The sequence below is a fragment of the Lepidothrix coronata genome, unplaced genomic scaffold (assembly GCF_001604755.1).
Source record: "Lepidothrix coronata isolate B3197 unplaced genomic scaffold, Lepidothrix_coronata-1.0 Scaffold159, whole genome shotgun sequence".
NCBI lineage: Eukaryota > Metazoa > Chordata > Aves > Passeriformes > Pipridae > Lepidothrix > Lepidothrix coronata.
The window spans coordinates 1,055,518-1,076,153 of record NW_016690339.1 but is presented as its reverse complement, the minus strand read 5'-3'; the positions used below and the strand labels follow the sequence as shown (position 1 = coordinate 1,076,153).

Genomic DNA, 20,636 nt, shown 5'->3' with positions numbered 1-20,636 from the left:
TCTGTTTTTCTTTCTCTACTTTTTTCTTTTGACTGCTCAGCGTTACATTCTTAAAACGTCTTCGAACTCACTCCTAAATTTTCAGTTAGGTTTTGTTAGAGTGAAGTCTGTATTATTTTGATATGTTATTTATTTTTGTTCTTAGTAGAAACAATTTTACCAAAATGAAAGTTTCTGTTGGCAGCATGGGGACACTAATGTGCTTGATTTTATGTAGTGTGGATATAGTAACTATGCCTTGCTTTTACACCAAGTGTCTTTAGCTGTTACACAGTTTAAATTTCTGTTACAGCTTTACTAAGGATTTGGCTGACGCACAGAATGATATGGTTATGTCTCTGGAATGGAATAAATATTATCTATGTTTATTTATTCCCTGGATATGTGACTGACAGGAGTTTGCAGTTGCATCTCAAACAGCTACTAAACTCTTAGACTGTAAGAATTTTGAGAAGAGTGAAATATTACATTTAACTGTTTCATTTGATTTTGATAGTATGTATCATGATAATAGAGGGGGGGAAATAGAAAAAAAAAGAGAATCTTTCCTTTGCCGATGATTTCTTTTTTACACTCTCCCTAATATCGCTATCATTAATAGTTCCCACATTTTCCATTGCCTGTACAAACAAAAATGCTGCTGGCTGGGTTTGCCATTCAGTACATATTTGCACATGAGGAGAACTTGGTTTGATGTCTCCTTCCCTGAAAGTTTGCTCATTCTGCTGTCTGTAGGATGCCCTTCCTTTCTTCAGAATTACAGAAATACGGGGAAAAGGAGTTAATTAGTTTTGATCTTGATGAAAAATATATTCATTAGCTATTTGTCTTAACCATATGGCTGTATATTTATGAATGATGTCTGTCATGACAATGTAAAATACTGACTTATAATTGAATCCATTTTATAGTACTCTGGTTCAGATATAGTTAATATCATAATTTGGCATAAGACTTTTAAAGATCTTTGCCACTTCTTTAAAATGAATGTGTTGGACTATGAACAGTATCTAAGTCATTCTGGCCAGCTCCCAAAGCTGCTGAGCAGCCATTGCTTTTTCCGGAAAAGCAGATGTTAAATCTTTCTAATATCGAGTCTGCTTTTAGGAGTACCTTTGAGACATCCAGAAATACTAAAATGTAGCCAAATTCTCATGAACTTGGTGTGAGTTTTAGTGATGACTTTTTTTAAGGTTAGACCCCATATAATCTTCTGTTTTCTCCATCCTATTTTGAGTCTTGTCTGATAAGCAGCTTCCTTGTCCCTGACTTTGGGAAGGGCAGCAGCTAAGGAACACTTTCGCTTGAGCATCTGCATTATTTTATCCTCTGTAGTACCTAATATATATTGGCTGTCTTGCAGAAGAAATAGGAGTGCATGTTTCTTTCTACAGACACTGTTAAATTTATTAGAAATACAACCCAGTGGAGAAAAATGGTGAGGGACAGAGAATAAAGGGATATTAGCTATGGCAAAATTACATAGCTGCTGAAGCTTTTAGCGTGTTTGCTTGTTATCTTAAATTTTTGTTTTAAGCTACAGCTTGTATTTCAGTGAAGTGTGAAAGGGATGGAAGAAATTGTAATCAAAGTGAAACCAAATAGGAAGACTGGAAAAAGAGATGTTGAGGACAGAAAAGACAGTATTGTTTATGGAGCTACATCAAGATTAGTTGTTGTGAACTGCAGAGAGGAGAAAGGGAAAATGCTTGAAGATAAGGAGGGACAAATGAATAGAGGAGCAGGGGATCAGCAAAATGAAAATTAAGAAAAGGAAGAAAAAGAATGAAATAATGCTTAAGGGAATGTAGAAGTTAAGAGAAATTTGTTTTCGTTATATGAATGGTAGTTTGAAATGGGCTGGTACTTATGCTTGGGGAAGAATGTTAATTTAAATGGCCTACTGAAATAATAAAAATTACATACTTGCTGTATATGGGACAGCCCATGTAAGTGCCATCAAAATCCAGTTAGACACAGGTATCTTCTGTGTGTAACCTGAGATTATTCCATGTTGATTGTATACCTCAGCAAAGCTTATTGAAAAATAACTACGTGTATTCTGACTTTAAAAATTTTTCTTTTTATATTTTGCATTTTGATAAAAAAATGGGCTATGAGTATATTTGTTATGTCTGACGAGGTATACATGATACACAGTGTTGCAATTTTGTTAATATATTTTGTAATGTACTCATGAAATGTACTCTGAGAGGAGACAGAACTGGCACTTTACTTTCTTGGCTTCATTTTATTTTGGTGTTCCCTGTTCCTGGTTTATTGCTTTCCTGAGGCGTTGTGCTAGTCTGGTGGTTGGAAAATAAATGAGCAATTACCTATCTGTATGCTTTTCTTTTCCACTTTTTCTTACTCCTCTTGAAACGCCTCCAAAACATCTGTTGAACATAACCATGTTCGTTTGTCCCAGTTGGTGTATGTTTTGAAGGAATGCTCTGATATCATGCAAGTTCTTAGAACTGAACATATCTGATTTAAATTGCCTTATCTGGCTTTTAAAGTAATGACTTTCCTGCTCATCACTGTCATCCCCTCATGAACAATGCACACCCATTTCTCTTAAGGCTGTCCACTTGAAAAACATGCTTGTGTTGAAATTTAGGTGCAAAATCTGTGTGGCCTTGACTACCTGCTCCTGCTCTTTGTTGGTTGGGAAGCTGAGAATTACTATGCACCAGAAAGCAGGTGTGTAGCTCCAGGAGGTGTGATTCATTCCTAGCCACAGAGCAAGTGAGTTTCTCAGCTGGAAGGACTGAAATACGGAATCTCTGTACTTTTATTGCCCTTCACTTGTGAAACACACTGTTGCAAGGAGGCATAAACTTCAGTAATCTAACAAGAAAAGAACATTTATTTTGTTGGCTGCCCATCTACTTGACCCCTTCCTCAGACTCAAATTCTGCTCTATTTGTTTTCAGCTTATGTGTTACCTCTTTATAGATGTGTTCGTTATCATGAATAAGATAAAAAAAAATTTCTGGTACCAAACTGTAAATCCTGTGATACTTTAAAAATATTTTTGCTAATAATTAACTGTTTGAGTTAAATGTATTTACTATGGGTGTGTGCATACTAATGATGGGAGAAAAAATGCAACCTAATGCTTTTAAACTGCACATGTCTCTGCATGTCAGCAGAATCCCCTACACACTGGGATGCAGTGTGTTCTCTTGCTGTTGGCACAGTAGACCTTTTAAGTAAAATGGGCAGGTATCATGATAAAATAGTTATCTGTTCATGCATAAAGGGAATGGCACCATTGGTTCTGTGAAATGTGGGTGGAGGCCATTTCTGGCCCCAGGCCATAGGGTTTTTTATTCCTACCACACAAGGAGCTCATGTACCTGAACAGAGGAGTTCTTGTGCATAAAATTAATTAGCATCTTTGTAAACAGTCCATTCTAGTTAGCAGAAAGCTCTTAGCTGTACTCTTAGTTTTCATGACTAGGTTGGACCTCCACCCTACCTCCGATATCTCAATCTAAAGTCAACCTAATCTAGATATAAAATCTCCACCTGCTTATTAAAGGAGGCTGTAGTATCTGTTCTGTAAGACTGTACAGGCATTAAGGGTTTGTATTTGTGTACTTTAGAGTTCAGTGCAAATCATACTGAGATATGTGATGCTGCTGTTGTAGAGCTACCTTTCAGTCCCAAGATCCTGTGACAAAAGGGCTAAGTGGTGGCAGTTGCATATCATATCATGGAGAGGTCTAATTTGATTATAAAAAGATGTCACGAAACTAGAGTACTAGAGTACTGTGTGTTTGTTTTGTTGGGGAACGTGGGTTCGTTAAATCTTTTTGCTAGAGGAGGAAAGTTTGTGAAATCTTTATGCCACAGGGAAAGACTTTGCAATCTTACATCTCCCAGAAAGACTTTATTAGGAAAAATTTAATGTCTGTCATGGTTCTGTATGTTAAAGAAATAAGTGAGCTTACATAATCATTGTACTGTAAACTAAATAGCACATAACTAGTATTTCTAGGTATATTTCTGGGATATTTCTGGGAAACAAAGGCTATACCTAATTTTAGTGATGTTCTGTGTATCATGCATTACTAAACGTGTACAAGAAAATAGAGGAGGGAAGAGGAAACCGAAAATTAGCTGTATTTCTGATCTCTTGAATGAAGAGAGGAAAGGTCTGAGATGTTCGAATGTAGAACTTATGTTTGTAAAGTAAAACCTAGGAAAGCGTTAATTAATTAATTAACTTTGCTCTATGTGTCGATTTAAAAATATAATCAGCACACCTGGTAGGCAGGTTTCTCTTCAAAAAAACGTTGAAGTTGTGACAACCTAATGGTACGCGTTTGAGCAAGACTACAGTAGAGCAATAATAAGAGAATTTAAACAACCGCAATTATTTTACGTATTTCTTTTCAATTTGTCAGCTTTTTTTCCTCACTGGAAAAAAAAGGGGGGTAGAAATTAGAGGGGAAGCTGAATTTTCACTTTTTGACCTGAAAATTTGTTTCCTTTTCTGTGGTCTTTCATTTTCAGCATGTAACATTTTGTGGTGTGTATCTCAGATCTTCTTGTTTAAAATAAACAATTTTTCTATTAGATGGTATTAAAACCTTTGAATACCACTTGGAGACCTTGCCAGAGAAGCCCTTGAGAAAATTCATAATTCTGGATTAATTGCAGGGTTTGCTCTGAATGGAGTAAATAATACATGAACCACACACTGAATGATAAGAATTAAATGAAATACTGAATTCATTCAGTAAACTCATTTTTGCTTCTGCACATTAAAGGAGACAGAAGTTCTACAGGGATAAAAAGTCGCATAAAGACCATCATAATGTGTTGATACTGGGATGCCAAGCGAAGGCTGCAAAACAAGCTGTACTGCTAATATTTGATTACTTGCAGCTTCACTTTAAAAATGCCTGTTTAAAGGACATTGATCTTAAAAGGTTCCACTTGTGTTTACCTTTTGTTAAAAGATACATTGTGAAGGATTCGTTACCCATTCTGTAAAATAGTTTAGAGGTCTTTAGGTGAAAATCATTGATGAGTTCAAAATAATTTGTAGTTATGACTAAAGGACTCAAGCCTTTTCTTAAAACTTTTCATATATGCAGACAGATTACAGGCATCATAAGTAGTTATGCTGTGTTCAGAAGTTTTGCAGAGTTTTGCCTTATTTTTATCATGTTTTGTACTTGGAATGGGAAGTGTTTTGCTTTTTGATTGGGCTTTTTGCTGTCCCTTTGGTCATATTACTAGCATTGTATCATCTGTGATAGTTATTAACTTAATACCTTGTATGACTGTTGTCCGCAATGCCAATAAAGAGCAGCAGTAAGAAAATGCAAAATCAACATGCAAATGAAGTTATAGAAGTTGCAGTTAACTGTTCGTTTCTTTGTAGTAGAAGTCTGAAGTTATTAGTAACAAAGCTGTAAAGGCCTAAACAGAGTATTTTGTGCACCATTTGAAAGTGCTTGCTTTATAATATTCTTAAACATAGACTTGAAAGTAATGTTATTTGGTCTCTCTAGAGTGTTACATTCCTTCAAACAGTAGGGAAGAAAAGGATGTTAGGTCTTTATTCCTAAATAATATTCAAAAGCTTAATTCTTCTATTGTCATCATCTTTATAAATATCTTGCTGGCCAGAGCCTTCCAGTAAAAAAGAAAGAAGAGTAACAATATTATCACATAAACACTGTTCTGAAATGATAAGTTCAGTGTTCTGTATCTGTTTCTCAGAAAAAAAATTACTTTGGTTTTATATTTGTAGGTAATTTTAAAGATAGTTTTAGTTCAGTGTTAAAATAATGTCTTCTTACATTGCAAAGGGAACATCTTTTTCCTTTCTGAAAAGTTTCTCTTTCACTGTATACAAGTTGTACAGCATGTGTAGGCGTTCTGGGCATGTGGTGCTCTGTGTGAAGGTACGTGTGCTGTCTGTTTTTACAAGAACCTGAAGAACTATATCATTTGCCAAGTTTTATAGAGAAAATGGTATGTCATAGATGGAGCCTACTGGTCATTGATACTGTTTCTTCAGTATTGTTTGAGGCTGATGCATTTTAGTGTGACAGTTCAAGAATTCCACAGATGCAGTACATAAAACCATTTCATCAAAGAACCTATAACGGTTTTATATGTTTCAGGGCTCACTGCTGTGTTTAGCATTATTTTATCTTACTTTTACATAGGAAAGCAAAACTACTCCCTATGCTGATGATATTGCAGCACGTAGAGTTTGCATGGTTTTTTTTCTTAAATTATAAACAAAGTCTTTGCAAAATAATGTTAACCTTTGCTCCACTACTGCCCTTGAGAAATTTCTTACAGTCGTAATTCTGTTTGAACATAAAGTTTATTAATTTGAATATTAAAAATTTCAGCATAAATGTGACAGTGTAAAAGTTGTATGTCCCTCGTGTTATTTTATCTATTAATGCTTATTCAGAGTTCAAAGTGTTAAAAACTGTGGTGGATTACAGTGTAAAACAAAAGGTCTTTCAGCAAACAGTAAACTGCACGTCAAGTATTGAAATAAGCCCTGTTTAAAACTGTGGTTTAACTTTTTCTACAGAGCACACCTGCAACGTCGATACCAACAGTACAAGTACCGGGCCAGCAGATCAATTTGCAGCCACCGTCATACACTGCAGCAAGTCAGCATGCAGAGCAGATGAAAAAACCTGGACAGAACTTCATGTGTCTGTGGCAATCTTGTAAAAAGTAACTGGCTCCTTTATTTACCTTTTACTAATATGTAACAGATGCTTGTATATAGAAGGTGATCCTACAGGTTCTATCCTTTCTTTTTCCTTAAGTTACCTTATACTTTGTCAGTGGGGAAAAGATAAAATGAAAATGTTGAGGAAACTGAATGAGGTGGGGGATAGCAAGACACTTGACTGCTCTCAATTATACTTCGGAGCATAAAATTAGTATTATGTGGCTTTCTTGTAGTATGTTGATTTTTCAGTAATAAATAAAACAGTCGTGTAGTTAAGTTAAAAAAAAATCCTAGCTCTGAAACTTGTTCTCTGTGTTGCAACTACAAAAATAGTTCCTGTACTCCAGTTACAAATCATGTCTTGACATTTTCTTGTATTTCCAGTTTTGCAAGAGCAGGCTGTTGCACTTCTGTGTCCTGGTCAAAGTCTTATTTAGCTTATGACTAATTTTAGTAATTATGCCATTTGTGTGCCACAGGACACCATTGTCATGAAAGGAAATAAAAAGGAACTTGGCCTTAAGACTAGACAGCAATGATTGGACTTTTTTTGATTTACTGTTGTTGTCCTTAAAGAGGAGTGAGCTAGAAGACGTTTAGATGTAGGCTCGTAAAAACATGATATGACTTGTGTACCAATATGTATATCATGACACTGATTTTTAAAATAACTTAGGTTTCTGAATATATTTAGTTTCCAGTGAGGGCAGAGATTGGTGAGACAAAGGCAGGTGTCAAATAGGCACTCCGAAAACTGTGAGGAAAATCCTGTAAGATATAGGATGGGCATGAACAAGGGTGAGACACTTCATCATTGTAGGACAAGACAAAGGGATCATAAAGACAAGCTGATTTGACAGAAAGCTGGTGGGAAGTTCAGAAAGTTGGGATGAAAAGATAGAGAAGTTTGAATGTTTTGGAACTGATAGTAAAACTGAAGCATTTGAACAGAATTATAGGAATACTGAAGGACTGTTATTATGTAGACCCCTGAAGGTGTAATTTTTGTTTCTTTCATTCCTTACAAACATAATTCTAAGATCATTAAGTCAGTGTAAGACAGAGATTTTAGATAAGACTGACTGGTACTGTAGAGGTCTGTTGTTTTTTAGATCACTGCATTGTTTTCATCTTAAAAGTGATTTTTCTTTCTTTGATGGATGACATTTCTCTATGTAAGAAATACATGTAAGGCTTTACTTACTTTGTAGTTTCCTCCTTTACTGCTAATAAATAGAACCCTAGAACCATACTCTACTGGCTGCATAATAGATGCATTAACACCTGTGTAGGTACAAGAGTAGGTTGTATTGAGCTTGAAATGAAAAGCTGGGGTGGTTTCAAGCAGAAGCCTTGACAATTTATACCATCTTGAAGAGTTTCCTGAACTGCAGTTTCAAAGCACAAGTCACCAATTTTCTTCCATGTCTAAAGAAGTTATATAGGATAAGTTGTGTTGAGGTGACATCTGACCATGGAATAAGCTGATGTCACATGTGAACTAGGATGTGAATATGTGCAGACAGATTTTTGAGGCAGGAGAAGGAGCAATATACTTATTGCTTATACCTTACATGATCAGTCTTTTGTAGTCTGTCTTAAAATATTACTGCAGAAGGTTTTCCTGAGACTGAAGTTAAGGGCTACAAGGCTGATACTTTACAAGTTGATCTCTATTTCAAGCATATTTCTGTTGCTTTAGTTTCTCTCATTGTTACTTCCTGTACTACTTTTTTTCATGGTGGTTTGATTCTTTTCAAAAGCCTTCAGAGATTTTTGCATTGATAGATTTAGCTCATGTGACACACAGCTCTTGTTTTTATGCTGTCTGTCACTTTTAGAATAGTTACTTCGGTCCCAACCTAGGTGTTCTCTGTGGTGAAGTGAGAACCAAAATGTTAAGTTAGCATTTTCCTCAAACGTATATTGTTTGTTCATATTCCTTGAACAGCCTGATTAAAAACAGGAGTATCAAATCTCCTGTAGTATTCCTGATTTTAACAGACAGAAAGAAGAATCTGAAATTGCCACCTGTTCTTCTAACTGTTTTATTTATAGCTTTCAATCTTAGGGTTTTTTATTGAGTTGTTTAAGCAGGAAACAAGAAGATTTTTTGAGTGGGTTGTTAGTCTGTGTGAACTTCAGATTCAGTTCTTGGTTTCATTCATGATTGCTTAGCAATTTTCTTTTTCCTAGGATTAGGCAGACAGTTTCATCATAGTAGAATGACAGAGCAGTGGGGGTTTTTTCATGGTGTTTGTAGTTAACTGGAAAGATAGGACAGGAGACACTTTGAAACAGTCATTTTCACCCGTTGCTCTGTGCATGTTCTTGAATTCTCACAAAATGTTAGCATTATGTTTCCCTTCCAAGATGCATTGCAGAAGGCAGTGAAGGCCTTAAAAAAAACATTTTATTGAGAATCAAAATAAATACAAATAAATAAAATAGTATGGTCTTTCCTACCCATTAATTTGGCTGCTGCAGTCAGCAGCATTCCAGTGGTGTGAGTGGGTGTTTTATTTGGTTTGGATTTTTTTAGAACTGAATTAGGAAACAGTAGAGCAAGATGTAGAATGCCACAGATTTAGCAGTGTCTGAAGACCACAAGAAATGAGGCTGAATTATGCAAGTAGTTGCAATGATTGGCCGCTGGCAGATGTATTCAGATTTGGTGTCTGAAGTGGAAGTAAAACTCTAAAAGGTGTCAGTCAGCACACTACTTTTGCTTTGAGACTGTAACAGAAAGTTGGTGTTTTCCTTTGAACCTCAGCTCTCTGCAAGTGCTGCTAATTGTATGTAGCTTAATTTAAAAGCTGCTGTTCTGTTTCACAGGTAGGCAGTTGTCTGCTCTTGAATTGCTTTGTATTTAAAAAGTAAATTGAAAGTGCTATTGAATCTGCACTGCCTGTCATGTCACCTACTAGTTTAATGTTCTGTTCAGGGGTTGAACAGAATTATGGAGAAATTAGGTGGGAAATGAGTCTAGACTGAACTGACCATATTGTCAGTACTTAGGCCTTTTTTTTATTACTATAGTTAGGTGGTTCTTTAAGGAAAAATAGTTTTTCTCTGCAAAATCGTAGTAAATTTGAATCTTCAGATCAGTGATTGACGTGTACAATACTGAATGTATTAAACAGTGAATGAGCCAACATAGCTGAAATGACTTTATATTCCTAAAGCCTTGCCGTGTTGAATAAAATGTTTTACACTGTATTTTGGATTTTACTTCTGCCATGAAATTTGTTTCATCTCTGCCAGGAATTATTCATAAATAGGTTTGTGCCAGGCTTAAGTTTATATACTGACTTCCCCTTTATTGTGGAAAGACATCTTTCTGTCCTGTGAAACATCAGCTGTTGAGCCAATGCAGATGTAAAACGCTTTGTTTTCATTTCCTCCTATGGGATACCTGGACCAAGAGCAAGAGGCAGGTATTTCTGCTTCCCAGCTTCCCTGCAGTAAGGGCTGAGTATCATGTAAAAGATGAATGCTTCTAAAGAGAGTAGTATTTATTGCCTGTGCAAAAGGTAATTTGTTGTATTACAGGTGGTTATTGCAGTAGGATTCAGTTTATAATGAAGACTTTCCTCTGGGTGAAATTAGCTCTCTGATATCTTTAAATTGTTCAGGTAACAGTACCTGCACACTTAGGCGTAGGTATCGATTGCAAGTATGTTTGCATAATGGTCACTGCTGAGTAGTAGTGGGATGTGGAAGGAGGTGGCTGGATCAAAGGACTTACTGGTCTGCTGTTTGTATGCTGGAAGTTCTGACTCGCACATGTCCATAGATGACTGCTGTGGGTTGTAGATGCTGCTTCATCCTTGACTACTTGCTGTAGGTCTCTGATGGGAAGTCATCTCCTCCTGGCACTGTTCAGCCCAGTGATTTCAGTTAAACATCTTAATGCAAATACTTTTCTTGTTAACTGAAATTAAAATACTGGCATGTGAACCAGAGTGGCTGAAGTGGGTACACGTTTCCCCTTTGGTAAGACTGTGGCACCAGTGTCATCTGTCCAGCAAGTGTGTGAGAACAGCTGGTGGTAATGACTTCCCAAAGGGCAGCAGCTACACCTCTTCTGTCCAAGCCTTAAGTTGGTGTTGATGACCTGGGTTAATCGTATTGAAATGAATAGTGCACAGCTGAATCTTTTGGCCCTTTTTTCTCTGTTGAAATAAGTGACATAATTTTGTAACACTTGAGATACATTTTAGGGTATATCTAGGGTAAAAAATCCCTACACTTGGAATCATTCACTATTTTTATGTCATACTTCTTGAAATTCAGTGATTCTCCTTTACCATCTGATATATGTTACAATAACACATCTATTGTCTACATGAGATTGGAGGTAGCCTAAGTTGCAGCGATTGTGCCTTGGTGGAGTTTGCAGTCTTGAGGAGTATAGGTCAGGTAAGGAATAAAGTCAGGCTCTTGAACTTTAAGGCTCTTGAACTTGCTGACTTCCAGCTCTCTAGGGAGATTGTCAGTGGGATCCCGTGAGAGACTGCCCTCAGGGACGAGGGAGCGGAACAGAGCTGGCAGATCTTTAAAGAAGTCTTCCATAGAGAGCAAAAGCAAGAGATTCCCAGGAGCAAGAAATCAGACGAGGAAGGCAGAAGGCTGGCGTGGCTGAGTAGGGAACTGCTGGTCAAACTAGAGGGCAAGAAGCAAATAGGCATAGGCAGTGGAAACTAGGACAGGTAACCTGGGAAGAGTATAGAGAAGAAGTACAGTTGCGTAGGGAGGGGTTGAGGAAGGCCAAGGCAAAACTGGAACTGAACCTGGCAAGGGACACAAAGAAAAGCAGGAAGGGCTTCTACAAGTATGTTAACCAGGAAAGGAAGGTCAGAGAAGGTCTACACCTGCTGGTGAACAGGTAACAATGGACAAGGAGAAGGCTGAGCTACTTAATTACTCTGCCTCAGTCTTGAATGCCAGCCTCTCTTCCCACACCTCTCAAGTGGACGACAGGATGAGGACTAGGAGAGCAAAGTCCCTCCCACTGTAAGTGAAGATGAGGTTTATGGCCACCTGAGGAACCCAAATGTGCACATGTCTGTGGGACCTGAGGAAATGCATCCTAGAATCCTGAAGGAATTGGCTGATGTAGTTGCCAAGCCACTCTCCATGATATTTGAAAAGTCATGGCAGTCAGGGGAAGTCCTGGGTGACTGAAAAAAGAGAAACATAGTATACCCATCTTAAAGAAGGGAAGAAGGGACAATCCTGGGAACTACTGACCAGTCAGCCTCACGTATGTGCCTGGGAAGATCATGGAACAGATCCTTCTAGTGGTATGTTAAGGCACATGGAGAACAGGGAGGTGATTCAAGACAACCAGCAGAGCTTCACCAAGGGAGAATCCTGTCTGACCAACCCAGTGGCTTTCTATGATGGAGTAACTACATCAGTGGATGAGGGAAGGGCTCCAGATGTCATTTGTCTAGACTTCTATAAAGACTTTGACATGCCCCCCCCAACACCCTTCTCTCTAAATTCAGAGAGATGGATTTGATGAGCAGACTCTTGGGTGGATTAGGAATTGGTTGGATGGTCACATCCAGAGGGTAGTGGTCAGGGGCTCAGAGTCCCAATGGGCATCAGTGCCGAGTGGTGTCCCTCAAGGGTCCATACTGGGACCAGTGATCTTTAATATCTTCATCAATGACATAGAGGGATCAAGTGCACTCTCAGCAGATTTGCAGATGGCACCAAGCTGAGTGGTGCTGCTGACACACGTGAAGGATGGATGGCATGCCATCCAGAGGGACCTGGACAAGCTGGAGTAGTGGGTCCATGGGAATCTCACAAGGTTTAACAAGACCAAGTGCAAGGTGCTGCACCTGGGTCAGGCTGATACCATATCAATACAGGCTGGGGGATGAACAGATCGAGAGCAGCCCTGTTGAGAAGGACTTGGGGGTGCTGGTGGGTGAGAGAATGGAGATGAGCCAGCAATGGGCACTTGGAGCCCAGAAAGCCAGTGGTATCCTGGGCTGCATCAAAAGCAGCATGGCCAGCAGGTTGAGGGAGGTGATTCTGCCCTTGTACTCTGAGGGTGGTGATTCTACCCTTGTACTCCACCCTGGTGAGACCCCACCTGGAGCGCTGCATCCAGCTCTGGCGTCCCCAGCACAGGACACCAAGGAGGGACACCAAGATGATCAGAGGGATGGAGTGCCTTTCCTATGAGTAATGGCTGAGAGAATTGGGATTGTTCAGCATGGAACAGAGAAGGCTTCAGGGTGACTTAGCTGTGGCCTTCAAATACCTGAAGAGGACTTACAGGAAAGATGGGGCATGTAGGGACGGGACAAGGGGGAATGTGTTTAAATTGAAAGGGAGTACATTTAGGTTGGATATTAGGAAAAAATTGTTTACTGTGAGGGTGGTGAGGCACTGGAACAGGTTGCCCAGGAATGTTGTGGTTTCCCCAACCCTGGTGGTGTTAAAGGCCATGTTGGATAGGACTCTGAGCAACCTGATCTAGTTGAAGATGTCCTTGCCCAGGTAGAGGGGTTGGAACTTGATGATTTTCAAAATCCCCTTCCAACCCAAAATGATTCTGTGATGCTATGACAATTTGAAAATACAGATCTAAGAACTATTGATTCACCAGTATTTTGAGGTGGCATTCAAAGTGAGTTGTAGCTTTTCCACCACTTAGAAATGGAAGAAAGCCTTTACCAGGCTGAACTCCCTGTTGAGGTATGTCACACCTGTGCTTTCACCAAATAGAAATATACACAAAACACGTAATACACTGTTGAGAGTATTGGAGTGCCAGGCATAGGGCAGCTTCATATTTTCTGTCGATGCAGAAGCACCTAATTTGCTTCATGTCCTTTGCTTTGGGGCTGTTAGCAGGCAAGGTGCTTAGTTGGAGGGTTTGGAAAGTCATTTTCATTTGGTGAAAAACTGGAACAGGTAGCCCAGAGAAGCAGTGGATGCCCCATTCCTGGCAACATTCAAGGCTGGATTGGATGGAGCTCTGAGCAACCTGGTCTGGTGCAAGGTGTCCCTGCCCATAGCAAAAGGGTTGGACTAGATGACCTTTGGAGGTCCCTTCCAACCAAAACCATTCTATGATTCTGTGACTCAAAAATTGAAACTCAAGATGTTAAAAAGGGTCACATAACTGACATTTTTCAACTTCTGTGCACATCAGGAAATGATATCTATCAGTTTTCCCATTATTTAGAATTCAAGTGCTGAAGAGCATTAATTTAGGTTGATCTCTTAGTCTGTCACTTTTGCCAAGTGTGCAGTATTGAGAGCAAGTAAGATGTATGGTGTACATCTCTTTTTCCCTATTCAAGTTTAAATAAGGTCTGAGTATGACTGCCAGTAAAGGAGAATGGGAAAATGAATACATGCAGCTCATCTTCTATAGCTGTTCATACTTTATTGGTGTATTTTGCTTCATTGGAGAGAATGGGTCTATGGGAATTAACATGCATTATTTCTTTGAAGTATAGCAGAAAAACAGAACTATGATATTTCAGTCAGGTTTGGCGAAATCACATTGACATTTATTGGTAGCTCACTGGTAATAGGTGTACATGTTTCTCTCTTTAAAATTTTACATCTTTTCATTTATCAATGCATGTCTCAATTCAGAAAAAAAAAAAAGTTTAATGGATTTAATGTTTGTGATATTTGTGCCTTACCATTAACTGGGAAAGAAAAAAATTAAATTCCTCTCCCCTTCTTTTTGTAGGTGGTTTCAGACACCATCACAGGTTTTCTATCATGCAGCAACCGAACATGGCGGAAAAGATGTCTACCCAGGGCAGTGCTTATGGGAGGGATGTGAACCTTTCCAGCGGCAGAGGTTTTCCTTCATTACCCATTTACAGGTACAGATTTTCTTTCACATATTACTTCAGAAAACAGTAAAAATTTCATGGTAAATTTCCACACACCTTTCTTACTGTCTCTCTTTTCCCCAAACAGGATAAGCACTGTTCCAGAGATGCTTTGCTTGCAGGATTAAAGCAAGATGAACAAGGACAAGCAGGAAATCAGAAGCCTTCCAATAAGTAAGAGACTCAATCCTCATTAGCAATAGGGAAAATAAGAGAAATAGAAATTATTGGAAGAATTTGTGTGTCTGTAACTTGGCTTATAAGGTGAAACTGCACATGTAAGAGTATGCAAGAGTAATCAAATTTGAGGTCCATTACAGTAAGACAAAACAGACAAAAGAGGGAATAGATTCTGATGTGGGAGATGTGGTTGCAGTTATCCTGAAGACAAAAGGTAATCCTTTAAGATATATGGATCAATACTATATGATAAACATTGTTCTCAACATGTTCTCCTTTTTTTTTCCAACTGGACAGCATTTTATAACTTTTCTTGTAACAGGAAAGTGCTTAGAATCCAAATGGAAAGTTACTTGTTGTGTAAAGTTCATCTGTGTCATACGGCTGAGATGGATTGTCTGGTAACTTGCTGCATTCCTTCCAGTTTTGTGGTCTAAATTTGGGCTGATTTGATCCCAGGACTCTTGTAATAAACCTTCCTTTAAACAAGAAGCAAGATAAAGGATAAAGACTCTTCTGAGTCTTCTGATTTTGTGTTGCTACCTGGAATCAACTTTGGCTCTTCTCTTTCCAGAATTATTTCAGCCATCAGGAATTAATACTGGAGAGCACAGGCCCATTGGTGTGAGGTTTTGGGGATCTTAATATTGGATTTACTCAGAGTTCAGTTACTTACATAAGTGTATTAAGACTAGGTCTTTGTTAGTAACTGACTGGAATTGCTTTGTTGCAAACTAAAGATGTAATTACGTGGTCCCAGACAAATTTGGCAGTTTGTTCTGGAGGCAACAGAGGAAGTCGAGTTATGAAAACTGAGAAATTCAGTTTGAGAGTTCTTTTATTTTTTAATATAAAAAACCATCTTAACACAGACTTATGATTCCTTGTTTCCTTAAACTGAACAACACTCAGACCTGGGAAAATCACAAAATGAAGGATTATGCTAATGTAGTCTTAAATACTTGGTAAGTGGGAAGTGTAGGGCTGACACCATCTACTAGCATGATGTGATCTCAACTCTGCCTTTTCAAAATGTTCTGTCACACAGATAACACATCCAGTAGCTATGTGTTCTCACAGGCTTCTTTAAAACTGGCACAAGTACTCAAAGGAGAAAAACTGTTCATACACCCCTTCTTCTGAGGCAGAATTCCCTAATTAGGTCAGATTCAGAAAGTAGGAATTTATATGCATAACCAGTTCTTGCTGAAATATTGAGACTGAAATATCACAAGAATCTAAGGATGTGATTTCAGACTACAAATTGAAATAAGGACTTCGTTGCTCAAAGTAGGATGTTTTAGGTCTTTAAAAGATGTGCAGATATGGTGCTTAGGGACGTGGTTTAGTGGTGCACTTGGCAGCGGTCAATGGTTAGACTCGCTGTCTTAGAAATGTTTTCCAACTTACGTGATTCTGTGTTTTGACTCTCTGACATCCTTTGTTGTTTCTCACATTTGTGCATTGCTTACTGTGAGAGAACTAACTCTAGTTTTTGTTAGATTCCATGGTAAATCAATTTGTTTAAAAAAACCCACTCATAAATCAAAAGAGTGGGCTTGCCAGATGAGTGGAATACATTTGCCTTACTGTCAGTTGAACACCAGTGTAGAAGGTGGGCTGGAACAAAAGGAAGGGATGAGACCTTTCTCTGTCAGCACTCAAAACAGTAATCACTTACCTCTCTTAGAAAGTCACAGAGGTTCCCTTTCCATTACCTTTACTCTCTCCCCTCCTGTCTTTTACCAAATAAGAAATCAACAAACAGGAATATTTTGATTAAATGTAGTGTGTAACCCATGTTATCTTCCAGCGCTGCCACAGAGTTCTGTTTGCGTAACTGAAAAGAGCATCCAGCAGCTACATGAGGGAGACAAGACCTGATAATTTGCTTTCAGAATCAATGACTTGTCAGACAAAACCCTAAGCTCACTCCAGCAGCTCACCTCAAGCTGTTTTACATGGTCATGTCTGAAAGCTGTCTTACAAGGTTTTGGCTTAATTTTTGCTGAATCCTAGAAGTTTGTCAGATGTATCATCACACCACTGATAGTCCATATCATTAAACTCTTGTATGGAGCTGAAACATCTTTAAAAAACTGCTATCGAGACAAAGCATGCCTAAGTCATCAATTTTTAGGCATTAATTAGGTGAACTTTTTTCACTTAGTCCCTCACCATTTAGTAAAACTTAGACCTACCTCAGAAAGTGCAGGTAGCATTATTTGTGCTGGAATTAAAACATGTGGGACACAGTATAACAAACAAGGGCCCATTCCCCCAATCATCATTTCAGTCTATTATAGCACCATACACACTTGAAAAAATCTGTAATGGCTTTTGCTAGAATTAGGTAGGCAAAATAAAGCTGCATTACGGTGTTGGTTTTATACCTTAATTCTGTATTTCCTTGCTTTTTAAGTTTTATTATTTTAACACTTCCTCTTCTGGTTTTCAGAGGTAGCTGAATATTACATTCTGGAAGGTCAAGTAGCACTACAAGTTAACTGTAGCTTTGTGCATTGGAATCTTTTTGGATTGATCTTTTTCTCCTTGTTGCCTCTGAAGCAAAGGTGGTAGCGTGAGCTACCAGAAACATTCTTCATGCACCATGGGAGTGGGGCAGGAGATAACTTTAAATGATAACTTGAATGGTATGGTTGGAAGTTAAGTTGATAACATAATTAAAGAAATTCAGGAAATCTAGGTGGTTCTTGAGATACTTGCCCACAGACACAATTCAATCCACTTGATGTCTCAGTAATTTTTTATCAGTTTCTTTTTTTTCCCCAAAATTAAAAAGAGAAGATAATCTTTTAATATCTTCCTAATTTATTGCAGTTGTCCCTTTTTCAATATTTTTAGAATCAAGGCAATAGTACTTCAACTTTCTTAAATATGGTATGATAGCTGTTGAAGAGAGACATTCCGAACAGCCTCCGTTGATGAATCCTTGTGCTTCTCAATTAAAGGAAAATGTTCCAAAAATCAACAATGAACATGATAATTCCTTTACTGTGGTACTCAGTCTTTTGTAAACATGTCAGTACCCAACAGTTTCTTAATTCAGCCCCCTGCCCTTTTACTTCATAAAGCTTTTTTATTTATTTTATATATTATCTATTTTATTCTAGATATTATATATTTTATTTCCATTCAGGGGAGAATGACAGAGTTTTTAAGGAGAGGTCTGTTACTACATCTTCCTTTTTAGCTGGGTTTCCTTGCTGTTAGAATTTCAGGTTATAAAGAAATTCTCTGTGAATAGAGAATTCACTTTAAGTATAAGATACTTAAATAATAATCTTACATGTTAACTTTCATTTTAAAAAATAGAACATTTACATTTGATTTATGCTACCTTTGCAAGTAAGCACGACTTGCACTTCTTAACCAGGTTCTAGTAGGGTATTAAGAGACTTCATAGTAATATCGTACAAAATATTGAAGTGTGGTGGTATTTTTCACCATCAATACTGCAAATTGTTCTTTAGGATGACATTATGAGTCTTGCTCATGAAGTGAAATTGCTATTTACACATTCTAAACTCTAATAATATGAGTAATTGCAAAGTTTTACATTAAATAGAGCTTTGACTTCAGTGTTAATACTGAAAAAGGAAAAATCGCTTCTGCTATGTTTGTTATACCCTGCTTAATTTATCAATAAATCTGAAAGCTGCAGTAACAGGTAATTGGTTTTACAAATGTTTGATCAGATTTAACAATTACATGTTTTATGTCTTAGATCAGAGCTTAAATTATGTTCTTTTATATTACTTCTCACTAATCACAGTTAATATGTATTTTATATTGTCTTAATGTCTAGTGGTCCCAGTGAGCCGTGTCGAGTATTGAAAAGCTGTTTTTTAAGGACGTTCTCTGGCCAAATCTCAGATGGCATTTGTATAACTGGTATCGTAGTTCCTGTTAAAGCCTATCTGATAAAACATTCCTTTAAATTGGTACACTTCAGGAAGTGGCTGTGTCATTAGTACAATATATTACTTTTCCATCGCAAATGTCATGGGTGATGAGCACGACTTCTTCGAGAGAAGTGGTTTTTTTCACATAAAATAAAGCCTATGACTCTTCTGAAGGCTTTACAGTAAGATTTATTTCTGTGGAAACAAAAGGCCAATCACATATCAGCACCAAGTATTAATGGATCTTTGTGTCTCTGTTCAGATGGGTTAAAAATTGTAAAATGTATTTTCAGAGTTTTTAATCTTCTAGATAGTAGTGCCAAGCTTATTTTTATTAATTCTTTCTAATGTAGGCAGCCAGCTGCAGGGGGTACTGCCTCTACTCCCAGAGCACAGAAGGCCATTGTGAATCATCCGAGTGCTGCCCTAATGGCATTAAGGAGGGGATCAAGAAACCTTGTCTTCAGAGATTTCACAGTTAGTACTATTTAAATCAAGTATTAGATATTGTTTCCTGCTACTAACTACAGAGCTTTTAAATTTTTTTTCTCTTTACTTTTGTAGGATGAAAAAGAGGGACCAATAACTAAACACATCCGATTAACAGCTGCCTTAATACTAAAAAATATTGGTAAATATTCAGAATGTGGTCGCAGGTAAGCATTGTATAGTTTTTCTAATATTAACGGGCAGTGTTGTTTCTGTTCCTTTCAGTATCAAACAAATAGGTAGGCTTTACCTATCTTTTAAAAAAAAGCAGTAAGTATATTGACAGTACAATTTCTCTATCAGTTCTGCACTGTTTACTTCCCCACGTAAGTGCTGAACGTTACCTTACCTAAAGACGGTATTTGTGACCCAGACTTTTGAAAGTGTCTGGCAAATTTGACAGGTTAAATTTTTAGAGATCGATGAGAGAAGCCTTTGCAGTGAGTCTGTCCCTTTTCCCCCTGAAGCAGTACTACATTACTATGAAAATTAATTCTTCTGTAAGCAGCTTCCTATTGGCAGTACCTTTTATCTCAACTTGAGCTCTTACAAACATTTTCTTAAGTTGTGGAGGGACATACTGTTGTGTTTCATACATACTGCCTCTCTGTTGTTTTTCCCTCCAAACTTGGGTTAACTCTAATAAATGACTCAGTCAGCTTTCCTCTCACTTTCAGATCTTTCAGTAAGTAAATAGACCAACACTGGCTTGTGGTACTGAGTAGGAAAAGTTCTTTCTGATGCAAAAGGAGCAGTAGTTAGTTACTGTGCCAGTGAGCACCATGCATGCTGCTTCTGTTTTTTTCCAAGAACTTACAAGCTGAGTGTTTTCTTGGTTTTCTTTTGCATTGTTTCAGCTTCTTAATAGCAGAAGTAATGATTTCTACTAAGAGTCTTATTAATTTTGCCTGTTCTTCAAAAACCTGCCAATAGAGAGGAATTTCCTAGTTGTAGTTGTAAACAAATGAGTTTTGATACTGGTAGTAGAAATCCTCCTGATGTCTTCAACTGCCTAATTGGGGGTTGTAGGGAAGACAAAGCTCTTCTTGGAGAGCATGGTGAAAGGACGAGGGGAAATGAGCAGAGTTTGCAACAAGGAAATCCTAATTAGATACCATGAGTAAAAGAAGGTAAAATTGTAAGTGTTGATGGAACATGGAATCAAGCTCCCTGAAGAGGTTGTGCAGTCTCTGTTCTCTTCGATATTCCAAACCCAACTGGATATCAGTTTGGGCAATGTGATCTAGCTAAGGAGTTGGCCCTGCATTGAGCAAGAGTTGGACCACATACTAGAGATTACTTATAACCTGTATTAGTCTGGGATTTCAGTGTTCTCAGATATAAAAAAATCTTTAAAAGTTTAGGTCTGTGAAGTATTCATGAAATATTTTTTTGTAGTACTTTTCTAATGATTAATTCTGAATATTCTTGTCT

General features: G+C 37.8%; 1 protein-coding gene across 1 annotated transcript in view; it reads left to right on the top strand.

Annotated features, from left to right (window-relative positions):
- Positions 1-20,636, top strand: part of ARID2 (AT-rich interaction domain 2) — a 103,025-nt gene that overhangs the window by 80,294 nt on the left and 2,095 nt on the right. Inside the window, exons 16-20 of the mRNA XM_017829182.1 lie at positions 6,578-6,726; positions 14,460-14,598; positions 14,696-14,781; positions 19,067-19,190; positions 19,278-19,369. Of these exons, the coding sequence (XP_017684671.1) occupies positions 6,578-6,726; positions 14,460-14,598; positions 14,696-14,781; positions 19,067-19,190; positions 19,278-19,369 (590 nt within the window). The remainder of the gene's footprint in view (positions 1-6,577; positions 6,727-14,459; positions 14,599-14,695; positions 14,782-19,066; positions 19,191-19,277; positions 19,370-20,636) is intronic.